Genomic DNA, 12756 nt, shown 5'->3' with positions numbered 1-12756 from the left:
GTTGCTGCTGAAAGCTAAGTTTGCCAATTCCAGTAGCACTGGAGTGTTTAATGAAAAGGAAAATTGTGTTTTGCTTTGCTGAAGACAGTGTGACCACAAAAGCTGACCGATCCTGGTAAGCTGGTAATACTTTGCAAACACATTTATAGAATCCTGGAACTTGGTTGCACGGATGCATCTCTCCTGGGGGCAACAGCCATGTAGAAGCATTTGAAAAGTGGGAGGGACATCTAAATAGATTAAACCTTCACGCTGATTCTTTCCCAGTTTGGAATTTCTTTATGTGCTTTATTATGCATTGTTTAGTCACAGTGTCTAAAGAAAAAAAGTGCTGTATCAGGAACCAGAGACCAGCATTTGTGGCATGCGCAGTCTGGGTCCTGACCATACAGCAAGATGCACGTCTGTGAACTAGAACCACATAAGAACAAGGGGAAGGTGCTGCCATCCCTATACTACTTAGAGTAAAAACTTCAAGTGTGTCTAAGACCCGCATTAGGCTAGTGAATAAACATGTAAAATCCAAAAATAAGAAAATATAAACCTGGAAACAGTTCGCCTTGTTCCTGTTCTATGGATCTTATGGTACAAACAGAAACTTAATAACCTCAAATGAGAGAGATCTCTTTTCTGGCACAAATAATTGCAGTCTTGTCTTGGTTTATGAGTTACTTTAGATGTTATTTTCTGCTATTTCGCATATTGCCAAAACAAAGATGTTACATCTGTTTCATTTAAAATTACTAGTTCAGGCTTACAGCCAAGCATCAAACCAGTTTCGAGGAGTTAGCAGAATTAAGCAGTGACTTATTCCTTTTCATTTAAAAAATGCCTTTAATTTTATTACATTTGTCAATGTAAGGACTAAAGTTCTAAGAATGGCCATTCTGAAAAGATTGCCTTTCAGAACACTGTTTTCCCAAGTTATGAAGTCTGTGATAAATTATTTTAAACAGTTTTGAGCCCAGTCTGAGGCCACAATAAATGATGTCTTTATCTTACTTTGCACAGTAATTACTGTAATAACTGTGACACCATTGTTGTCCACACTACAGGGAAGTTATAATTCAGTTTTAATAGTTTAAAACAATGCTTTGTTATACCAATGACATGGTTGTTTGTTTTCATTTAGTATGTTATGTTTTGGAATGCACAAATAATTTATTTAAATAAAGATATATACAAATATGATGAAGGAGAGAAACTCTACAGAATTCAGTACAATGGCTGCATGCACTGGGGATGACACTATGATTTGCTTCAGAGGTGTGGAGTATGAACTGAAAACTAGGAAAAGTTTTGAAGGTGTGCTGAAAATCCCATCACCACATCGAAGGGTCTTCAAACCTGCAACACATATTATGAATAAAAAAATCCACATTAAAAACATATGAAAGCCCCCTCTGAAAAAATCCAATGTTAAAACTGCCTAAAACATTCATTAATAGCAGTGATGAGAAATATATATGCATATTTGCAGTTGAAGATTGTATATGTGACTCCAGCAAAAACAGATGCATTATGAATTGCCAAAAATCTGTACTTGATTGTAAATTTGGTACCAGAACTTGCCTGTACATCCTGCTACCCTGGTACCATGCTTTACATGGCTGAGACTAGCTACAAAGCTGCCTTACACCATTAAATAGCACTTAGTGAAATTAAGCTAGAAAACTATGATAGGTTGAGATACAAATTTCTTAAAGACATATTTTTCACACTAACTCAGGAGTAAACATCTTCCAAAGAGAACTCACTGAACCAAACCAAATCACATCATGCTGTAAGCACCTTTAAACAAAACCCAAGTTTAAAGACACCATCCTAAAATAAATGGTATTCCACTGCACAATATCAAGCATTTGAAATGTATTTAAAGGGGTGCTGAAGACAGGATTTTATCCAGAAATCCTCTGCTTGTAAACAGATATTTTGTCTACACAGGAGGAAAGATAACAAGTAGGAGAACATGGAAAAAGACCAGGAGAAATACATTTACCATAATTTTTCCCATCTAAAAGTAGCACATCAAATCTCGATTAAATATCTAATCTGCCTCCACAGTCACTGGAGAGACACAGGCACCTTAGAGGGCAACTGAGACCATGCCCATTTTAGGCAGGAAAGCTCATTCTGGAGTTACCCATCTCTTTGACCAACTGCAGAGGCAACCTAGATGAGTACTTCATACTAGATATCTAATTTTTAAAGAGGCAGCATCAGGAGATATACAGCCTGTTACTGAGTATTAAACATTTTCTCATCAATCCACAAGACAGACAAAATCAGAAACATGCCATATCACACATTTCTGTCATAAGAACTTACTAGTACTCAGGTCAAGGCACCTCCTTTTTTTTTTTTAATCTTTAACTTCCTATTTTGCAATTAGTTTCTAAAAGAATCTCTCTAAACTTTCTTCATATGGTCAGACATACACCCAGACTACAACATCCTTTGGGGTGTATTTTAGTCAGCAAAAGTGAAATGTCAAACGAAGCCTGTCAAGCTGAATACAATTAAGTTATTTATCATTATCTCAATGTTTAGTTACAAAGTTCTGTTCCCACAAACTCAAGAGGTATCTCTCTCTGTCACTGATTCACTGAATGCAAATTACATTTGCTCCATAACTAGCTTTTTGTGTAACAATTTCTAAAACATTTACTTTATTTAAGTTTGGAATAATAGCAGCCTGCCTTTCACTCATTCAGCCTCACTTCCCCCAGGAAGAAGGCTTAGGCAGCCGTGCTGTGTGTCCAGCTGTCTTACCCTGCATGCCTCTTCTCACTTCCTCCCCAGCTTTCACACCCTTTGGACAATTTCAACCAAGTCAAGGAGAGGTACACCGATTTTAGAGAGATTTGGCTCCTGATGTGCCATGAAACACAGGACTGGATAGAAAGAAAATTTAATTGTGTCCTCACATGGAGGAAAAAGTTGGAGTGGGCTTCAGAATCCATACAGAGTTTTATCCTAGAAAACATATCCATAGGAAACTAGGCATCATTGTTCCCAGTACTCCCATAACTGTCAGCAATGAGTGAAAAATACCATACTCAGTTTAAAGTGCTGTTACAGGGGGTATGAAATAAAAATCTGCTTCTCATCAGTTCTTGATCTTAACTGCAGACTAGTTGGTTATTTTGCTCATGAATTTTTGCTCCCTGGTGTGTTATAAATAGCACTATTGAAACAATAATAATAATCATAAAGTTTTGTGATAAAGGGGTGAAAATTACAGAGAGTATTAGACTATTAGGGAGCTATATTAGAGAGTATGATGAGAGTATGTGTGTTGCCTCAAATTCAAGACAGTGGAAATTTCCCATTATGTGAGGGCTCTCCCTTGCCATTACCAAACACAAAATAGTCTAATACATTTCACTGCACTCCATGCAGTTTTTCAGATAAGCATCTGCAGAGAAAATTGCATCCCCACAGCTGTGGTTAGTCATCAAACCATCACACAACACTCTCCCTACGCATAGAACTGCAGGTCTCACGGGCAACCTCCCTGGATGGCAAGTAGGAATTTGGGGTCACCTTTCAGTGTCATGATCATGCCTTAAATTCAATGCTACAGGCTATTATGTTTAAGTACTCAACTAGTCTAGTTGAGCCTTTGCAGAGCACTTGTTTGAAGACTCCTGAGAAGACAACTGCATAAAACATTTATTTATGCAGTAGAAGTATTGTCAGCAAACTTCAGACAATCAGTAAAGGCTTAAACTGAGCTCATTCATGCTGGATTGTGAGTAAAACCAGTGTTTTCCTTCATGAGCCAAAACTACTCTTGCATCTTACCTTTTCAATGTACTTAATTTTCAGCTGTGCAAATTGCAGTCACTACTACAGTATCTTACACTATGGCTAAATTGTCATTACCTAACTAGATAAATACATTATGTACATTTGAAACCCCAGTGCTATTTGAAACACCATTGTTACTTTAGTCAAGTGCAGTTGGAAATCTAAAGGCCTTTTTTCCCTTTGTAAAACATTAGATACAAAACCAATGTGAAGTACTGTATTATAAAGAAAAGTCAACGCTGTGCATTTGTGTTTGAGTTAATATAGGTGCATATTTAGCACTTATACATCCTTAGAGCAAAAATTTAAACTTGTGTAAGGAGCAAATGAGTAGCAATATGTCATCTTTGGAGCTCTAATATGTAAGGAATCATCATCACACATCAGCATACAATTCTATGTGAAAATGCCCAGAATGAGGTAAGCATCGTGGGAGTGCTTCCCTTTCTCTGAATAACAGGTGTAGCCTGCTCCCAAAATTAGCAAATGAGGAGTTTATCAGAAGTTTATGAGGACTATATCATACTATATCATACACTTACATAACTGGTAAGGCAGTTCTTGCATTCATAGATGGTGCTATCTCTTGGAAAAAAAAAGGAATTAAAGGTTTGGTTTTTTAAGGACATGATTAACCAGCTTTTGATGGTACCTTTTCTCCCTGTGAATCATATTTATGATAACAAATGAGACTGTTAAATCCAAATCCTTCATACATACCTGGATCTAGGAATGTTTTCTGTGCTTTCCCTCAACAAGAGGTCTGAGATCAGTGTATCTGGGCTTGATCTCTTTCCATATCTGAGGAAAAATTTTGAAAAGTTATATTTTTGTATATGTCACTTTTTACAAATGAAGACGGAGCACAGAACCATTATTGATTTCTTTCTTCTCAGGAAAAAAAATTGAGCAGACATAAATAACACTTTCCAGCAATTTATTTTGGCTTAGCCATGTGAGTAAATGTTAATTCTTGTTTTATTTCCATATTTTTCTACATTTTTTCCATAATTATTTTACATTATTATATTGAGAAACTCTGAATATTTCTCAATTTGATGGCTGCTCCTGGATATTCTAGGACCTTGCACCTTACTGATGAGAGCATGGAGGAAGAGGGAAGAAGCTGTGCATGATGTGACTTCCATGTCATTCTTGCCTGCAATCCCAATTACATCATCACATGAACTTTCTCATTGGTTTAGATTATACTTATCCTTCATCAGAAATTTTGCAAGATTTTTTAAGATAGCCAGCACATTTGGGGCTGCCCAATACATAGCACATTAGTTTGCAAACACTGAACTATCCCAAGGTAATCGTCTTTAACTATGTGGCTATGAGAATGAAAACTTGCTCTTTCAGAGTTCTTCAACTAGATGGGATATCAGGAGCTACTTTTGTCCTTTATTTACACAGCAGCTGGCTTTCTATTTGCCTTTTTCTTTTCTAAACCTGAATACTGTACATCACTTAACAGTTAAAAGTACTGCAATTTCCATTACTTGGGAAGGAATTTGATCTCTTTTCCTGGGAAAACAGAAGTGGCAATGAGCAGCCTGCTTACATCACTACAAGGATTCATTAGCCTAAGACTGATACCTATAAGCAAGTGCTCCCTTGGTTGGAAAGAATTAAGATCACAGTTTAACTTGTGTGTGCAGCTTCATTCTGAATCACAAAGTACATTAAGAGCTTTTGTGAATGCTGCTTGAGTGAAATTCTGATTTCAGAAAAATCAAAGGTGTAGTTAACTTACATTTATTTTACGTGTAGTTTACTTACATTACAAAGGTGTAGTTAAGACTTACATTTTATCCATTACTATCATGATGTTTCTCCAGTGACCCCAGTGATTCTAGGGGTTTAGTTTAGAAAAACAAAACAAAACAAAACAAAACAAAACAAAACAAAAAAAAAAAAAAACAAACAAAACAAAAAAAAAAACCACACCAACCCAAACTACATTTAAAAAACTAACAGTTTTAACTGCTGAGTGCATCGATTGAACTTAAATGGGGAAACATATTTCACTTTTCAATACTTTTCTTCAACCTTCTTTGTGTTTTTACATTGCTTTAATCGTTTTAGTACATCACCTATGCTCCAGAAAGACAAAGCATCAGTTCCAGAAATTAAATTTCTTAATCTGAGCTGACTGAAAGCAGGTATTCGAAAAGAACCAGCCAGACACAGTAAAATGCTATTACAATACTGCAATCAGGCACGATGCTGAATCAAATACCTTGCAGTCCATCACCTCCAAGGGATTTCTTTCTTCCTAGTTCCCTGCCCCGATTAATATGGATGTGACCTGGACTTCAACTGAGGAGGAAGCTAATTTTCTGTTATGTTAAAGAAACTGATTTAACAAATCAAAACTTGCTCTAGCACCTCACACTTGGACAAAACTCACACTAATCTGTCAGGAAGTTTTGCCTGAATAAGAAATAGGTAGCAACAACGCAGAGTGCAGAGATTCACTCAAATAATCAGGACCACTCTATTGGGGAGTTCTATATTTTACATGAGTTCCTTCAGCATCTTGGCCACTCCATGCCACTACCTGTGCTGGATGGACCCACCATGCCCTCACACAGCAAAGCTGCACACAAGGTGTTCGCTGACTGCAACCAACTGGGCTGTGCAAAGACAGTCTTGCTTCATCAGTCTCCTGTATACCCTGTCATTTTGCCCCTGGGAAGCATCCTTGCTACTGACTTACTAAATAAGGGTAACAGACAGGGTCAATCTCTTTTTCCTGATGCAAATGCCTGGAGACGTCCCTTGCTCCAGCTGCTTCATGCTTTGCTCCTTGCTCTGAGATACACATTTATCAAAAATCATGGCTGTTTTAAAAGACTTAAAAATCATTATTCCAAGCCAGGTGAAAACACCTGGTCAGTTTTTATACTCCATTTGAGACATCAAGGCCTAGTTTGGGGCATGCTGATAAGCCACAGGTCCAGCTGACGTCAAAGAGATTTAAGGAGTAAACATACTTAGTCTGAATAAGGACACAGTATGTCAGGCTCAGCAAAATCTCAGAGCTTCCTATGGAAACTTTGGCTCTAGGATTCAAATCCCATCAATGTCCAATTCAGAAAATTGATGAATCTGATTCAGAAAATTGTCAAGAAACCAAAGCAAAGAAAGATCTGCTCCGATGTCCATTAAAGGGCGTTGACATGAAGCAGGAGCAGCAGCACTGTCCAAGTCATACACACTTTAATATACTCTCTGCTCTGCCTAGAGCTCGAGCCATTTCCAGCAGCTTTGCTACAGCACAGAAGAGCCACAGACTCATGGAGAAGCTGCAAGTGACAAGGAAAGAAGATAGTTTGTTAGCAAGAGGGAGCACAGGTAGCAGCAAGTAGCAGGAGGATGAGTAAAGATAGACTCTGATAAAAGCCTCCTGAACAGTGTGGTAGAGAGATATGAGGCAAGGACCACAGGACAACTCAGGAAATGAAGGTGGAACTAATCCAAAGACACGCAGACATCTATAGAGCAGGAGTCTGCATCTGTGCTGGGCTCTCTTTTAGGTTATAAATAGCTGGCACATAAGGAACAAGGGATCTCATCAGAATCAAGAAGCCTGAAACTGCTCTCATGATCTGCACCATACAAGCACCTATTTACCTCAGGTAATCTCACAGGGGTATTAAAGCTGACAGGCACTAGTGTCTAAAGCTGAGATGGATTTGAAGATGAATTTCAAAGGAGAGAGGGAGCAAACAGCCAGATGGAGAAGGTCTAAATACGAGAATAGAAGGGTGGTCTAGAAGGAAGAAGCTCATTGAGCTCAGGTGAAGATTCTGTGGGTCACCATAGCTCCGAGGGGAATGGCACTCAAATGTTTGAGTCAGGCTAGAAGCAGAAGGCAGAAAGATGAGCCAGGAGCAGGGGGTATTGGTGTGTGTGGGGGGGTGGTATTCATAATCATGAAACCATCAAACAAGGCAGTGCAGATGAACCTGAAGAAAAAAAAACCCATCAATCTCCTCATCTCCTCCTTTGCCAACATGTTTTTATTGCTTCTACCTCACCAGCTACAGGCACTAGGTCGGGACTTGCTCACCCACCCACAGAAGGAGGTGAGCCCCTGGACCTCATCTTCCCCCTGTCACAGGGCTCCCAAGCAGTACCATGCACAAAAAGCAGAGATAAGAAACTGATTTTTTAAAAATCTGTAAGAAGAGAGAAAACTTTGAGCACATCTGCTGAAATAGACCAATCATCCTTAGACCGGTCCAAAATGCTTCAGAAGTTATTGATTCATTTTGCAAGTGACTGTGTCACTGCCAAAACAAGAAACCTCCAGCAGTGCAGTTAAGTTTTCCAAATGGAGGTGGCAATGGCTTTATTTCTGGACTGTTAATTCACCACAGTGGAAAAACATTACACCTTTTTGGTTTAGTTAACATGTGCAGTCAACTTTTCAATGTGTATCACAAAGTTGCTGTTGTAGTGCTTTTTTCTGCCAAATTTCTTGTACTTCCAAGTCAACTCTGCTCCTTTAAATACAAGGGTGGGTAGGAAATATGAGGAAAATCTAAAGAACAAAATTTAAATTTTATCCATCAGAAACAATAACTATTTCAGTTCATTTGAGACCCTAAGTCCGCACAAAAGAATGAAACTGGTTTCTGTCTCTGAGTTGTGTACTTACAATTCATAAAATCAGGATAAAAGCTACACAGTCAATATTAAAGCAAGCACACAGAGCACACACCAGAAGTGAAGGCTAGACAGAGATTGGGGGGGTCATCTGGATTTGGGATTTTTTGGTTTTAAATATGACTTGGCTTTGGACAGAAGCCACCTTTGAAAAAGGAGATGAAAGAAAGAAAGAAAAGAAGGGATGAGACACCAGCCTGGACATCCCATTGCATGCAAGAGAAAATGGCAGCAGAGGCAGAATTTGAGGATTGGATTATTTTAACGGTAATCTGGACAAAAGGTTATTTGAGTGCAGACTGCAGACACGGAAGCATGCCTCACATGTGAACCAGTTGTGAATATTACTTTAAAAGTTCAGAACCAAAGAACTGTATTTCTATCAGCCTCTTCATCCATCTTATGCTCTTAGGGCAGTGGCAGAAAACGTTAGGGGCTTTCTGGGAAAGCTCTCAGTTGCATGATAGCCACCCTTCTAATTTAATTCTTCAGACTTCTAGAGGGACAAATGAAAGCCTAATTTGGTCTAATCTGGTCTTGATATTAAACAATAGATAAATATGTCAAAGTTCTTCTGTGTCGCACACTATTTCGTGACCTCAGGGCAAACGTCTATCAATCACACAGCCTAACTAGACAGACGATTTTTTATCAAAGAAGATGGTTTTTTATAATAACTTGCCCTTTTTTTTTTCAGACTGAGCCTTGACCCATACTTTAACAAGCACAGTCAACCCAGAAAGCCAGTTTAAAGCCAGGGAGGCTTGGGTTCGCACTCTTTGGGCTTGAGTTCTTGATCTTGAGAGAGGTTTTTGTTAGGACTAGGGGTTTTTTGACACTCATAGCTGCATGAAGTAGCCTACAAACCACAAAACATCTGGACTACTACATCTCCACAATGGGCACTTTTTCTTACCAAAATCTTCAATGGAGTCAATGGCAGCAACAGAAGTGGGAAACTGCTCCTAGTGCCCTGTCTAGCTCTCTCCAGCTCCCAGATTATCTTTCCCTTCTGGGGGGCTCTCCCTGTGCACACTGCCCTGTTCATGCTCCTGCCTGCCAGCTCGTCTGTACCAGAGCTAGAAGAGGCTGAGAGAGCAGAGGCAGGATTGACACCCCTGCCCCTTCTGCCAACTTGGGTGGTGGAAAATCAGCTCCGGACCCATCGGCAACTCAGGGTTTCACGGGCATTGCTCTCTAAAAGGAATATGTGCACCGCGTCTTTCTCTGTGTCCTTGGGGAAAACAACGAGAGACACCCAGTGTGAGGGGGCACCCCACCTTCCTCCCCTGAGCCTCGCCAAGGAAAGAATCAGTCCGGGGAGCGGGAAGGGAGATGTCTGCCGTCCCGCTCTGCCTACCTCTGCCTGGTGATGAGGTTGATGTAGTGCCTCAGCGCCGAGTAGTATCTGGCCATGTCCTCTGCGGGGGCGTCCTCGCCGGGGCTGTCCGGTTTGGAGGGGTACGCCTCTGCCAGCGTCCCCAGGCAGACCAGCAGCGACAGGGCGAAAGTCAGCACCGACACCCACAGCCTCACGGTGCCCTGCATCTGCACGGCGGGGCGGGATGGACGAGAGCTGCCGTCAGGACCTGCCCCGACGGCGGGAGCAGCGCGGCCGCCCCAGCGCAGCCCCTGACCGGCCCGGACAGCCCCGCGTCCCCGTCCCCATCGCTATCCCCATTCCCATTGCCATCCCCATGCCCATCCCGCTCCCGTGCCCGCCCCGTCGCGGCACTCACGGCGGCGGCTGCAGCGGAGCGGCTCTCGGCGAGGCGAGGCGCGTCTGCCCGTGCGTCGGGGCTCCCGAGTGCGGGGCTCCGCGCCTCGCCGGGGTGTTTTAAGGCTTCCCCGGCAGGCAGGAGGGGCCTCGGGCGATCACGCCTCGCCGGCCCCGGTCCCCCCCGCCCCGCTCCGCCTGCCCCTGCACCGGGAGGGGCACGGCGGCCGCGGCCGGGCGGGGCCGGGCGGCACCGAGGGAGCGGGAGGTGCCGAGCCCCGCGCAGCCCCCGCACCGCCCCCGCCGCCCCGGGAAGCCCACCCACGGGCTGCCCACGAAATGTGTTCTCGGGATCGGCATCCTTCCCCGAGTGTCCCGGAGCGGCCGTGAGCGCCTGGATGTCTGCAGCTGTGGAGTCGCCGTGCTGCCAGCGCCCGAGTTCCCCGGGGAAAGGGCGCTCTGGGGAAAGAGCTGGCCCCGCACCTATGGCACCGGAGGGGCCCCAGGCTTGGGCTTTGTAGTAGTGGTGCTGCTGGACATAAAGCCAAGAAAGTGGGACGGTTTGGGACAACCAGAAGTATCAAATCAGTGCCATAGGCTCAGACATCATACCCAGTAAATGGGTAAATCAGAGACTCACACAGTGGTTTGTGTTGGAAGAGACCTTAAAGACCAGATAGTTCCAAACCACAGTGTCATAGACTGTGACACCTTCCACTAAACCAAATTGTTCAGAGACCAATCCAGCGTGGTTTTGAGCACTTTCAAGGCATCCACAACAAATCTTAAGGCTTAGCTTCCTAGGGGACTGGCAGCAGAGCTGCAACTCTACCTCCCTCTACACCTACTCTGCCCTCCTATTCTGGGCCACCTTCTGAGTACCTGTTCTAAAGTGGCTTTATTCGGTTTCATTTCTGTGCCTGAGACACATGTCACAGAAAACAACTCACCAATGCCATGGGATCACAATAGCCTTTCTAGTAGCTGTCCTGACCCAGGGGAACCACTGCTGAATCTGGGACATGGAGCTTGTCCTAGCAACATGGAACTACTGATTCAGCTAAGGTGTCAGACTTACATGTCTCCTGAAACTTCTCCAGATCTGAGTCGGTGGGGAGAGATGGACACCCTGACAGTGATATAAGCCCTCATACAAAAGAGGTCTGAGATAAACAGAGTGGGAATCCTCTGGTAACACACCCTTCTCCACTGATGACAGGAACAGCCTGGGTGACTAGGCTAGGCTAGACACCTGACTACCAGAGTGGCTGAAGTTGGATAAGATGAATCCCCTTCAAACAAACCTTCAGAATTTGTCAAAGCATTTGGTAGACTTGGAAAGTAGCCTTACATATTAGTAAAATAAGGTTAATTCTTTAGAAACAGATAATTCGATTAGCATCTTGACTAATTCCAGTTGGAATGACAAATCATGACTCTCATCATATCTTACTTTTACTTTAATTTGAAGGCAAAATAGCAAACACCCGAGTAAGAACATTTGATATACTGACAAAAGGCTTCAAGACATATTCTAAAACTATATCATTTAAATACTACTGTTACTAATTTTCGTAGTTAGTGTCATATGCAGTTATTGGTTTAATAATAATACAGCAGATTCTGAAAAACGATATTCAGTTTGCAAAAGCAAAGCCAGGAATTGTTTTCATCACTCCAGAAACAGAATCTCAACATTATCTAAGGAAAAAAAAAAAAAAAACCAAAACAAAAAACTAACAAATAAATGGCTTTTGTGCTGTGTAGCTAAGCTCATGAGGCTGTGCCCATTTCCATCCATGAAAGCAAAGAAAATTTCAGAAAGCTTGATGTCAAGAGATATTTTGAAATCTTCATGACTCCACAGTGCACTGGCCACAGACCTAACAGCAAGACTACAGGATGCCTTACATCACACACTGAGTGAAGAATTTTAATGTGTGTGAATAATCTTCCGTGCTACAGCCAGCAGCTCTAGATCCTAATTTCTGCAGATGTGTGCACAGGGTGACATCACATCTTACAAAGTGGCCTCACTGCATCCCCACGCTCTCTGTCCTCCCACCAGCACACTCCTGTACATTCAGTGCTCACGTTGTCCTCACGTCAGCTCAACAGATGCAGCTGATGTGACAGCCAGATGCCTGTGATACTGCAAATGCTCTGAAGAGCAGCTGTGCTCTGGCTCCATATTTTTCCTTTGCTATGCTGAATCCAATAAGATGCCTAAACCAAAGCTTGTATTGATCCAGTTTATCAGGTTTTATGGGGTGTGGGGGACAAGCGGTGACAGCACTGGAGACTGAAGCATCTGGGAAGGTGTGCCACAGTCACAGCTCTCACCAGCTTCTGCATGATTCTTGCACAACCGTCTCCCACCAGTTCACAGAACTGGAGGTGACTCTGTCACCATTAAACTCTTTCACCACTTATAACTGAGGTTGTTTCTCTCCCACTCACACCACTCTGTCCACACTATCAGTCTTCAAGGCAGTCCAGAGAGGAAAAAGCCAACAGACTAGCAGCAGAGCAAGATAAGCATGAAA

General features: G+C 42.4%; 1 protein-coding gene and 1 long non-coding RNA gene across 3 annotated transcripts; one reads left to right on the top strand and one right to left on the bottom strand.

The window, feature by feature from the left end:
• Positions 1-1056: 1056 nt before the first annotated feature.
• NPY (neuropeptide Y) lies at positions 1057-11071 on the bottom strand. 2 transcript variants are annotated; one of them, XM_053945503.1, is made up of 4 exons: positions 10851-11071; positions 9854-10041; positions 4534-4614; positions 1057-1347 (listed from the first exon to the last, which is right to left on the bottom strand). In XM_053945503.1, exons 2-4 carry the CDS (start codon positions 10039-10041, stop codon positions 1323-1325), a joined length of 294 nt encoding a protein of 97 aa, XP_053801478.1. In that variant the 5' UTR covers positions 10851-11071; the 3' UTR covers positions 1057-1322. The 2 variants fall into 2 exon arrangements, with proteins under 2 accessions (XP_053801478.1, XP_053801470.1); XM_053945495.1 differs by lacking the exon at positions 10851-11071 and adding an exon at positions 10233-10391.
• A 162-nt stretch (positions 11072-11233) lies between these two features.
• LOC128789485 (uncharacterized) lies at positions 11234-11600 on the top strand. The gene is made up of 2 exons (XR_008431420.1): positions 11234-11320; positions 11430-11600. It is a non-coding gene; the product is annotated as an uncharacterized LOC128789485 (long non-coding RNA).
• The last annotated feature ends 1156 nt before the right edge of the window (positions 11601-12756 follow it).

The sequence above is a fragment of the Vidua chalybeata genome, chromosome 1 (assembly GCF_026979565.1).
Source record: "Vidua chalybeata isolate OUT-0048 chromosome 1, bVidCha1 merged haplotype, whole genome shotgun sequence".
Lineage (NCBI taxonomy): Eukaryota > Metazoa > Chordata > Aves > Passeriformes > Viduidae > Vidua > Vidua chalybeata.
Note: the sequence above shows the minus strand (reverse complement) of the source record. Positions and strands in the feature narration are given on the sequence as shown.

Excerpts from the sequence above, each read along its gene's own strand:
- NPY (XM_053945503.1), bottom strand. The coding sequence starts at position 10,041 with ATGCAGGGCACCGTGAGGCTGTGGGTGTCGGTGCTGACTTTCGCCCTG. Across the intron at positions 4,615-9,853 it reads AACCTCATCACCAGGCAGAG|ATATGGAAAGAGATCAAGCC; the intron begins GTAGGCAGAGCG and ends ATTTTTCCTCAG. Across the intron at positions 1,348-4,533 it reads GAAAACATTCCTAGATCCAG|GTTTGAAGACCCTTCGATGT; the intron begins GTATGTATGAAG and ends TATGTGTTGCAG.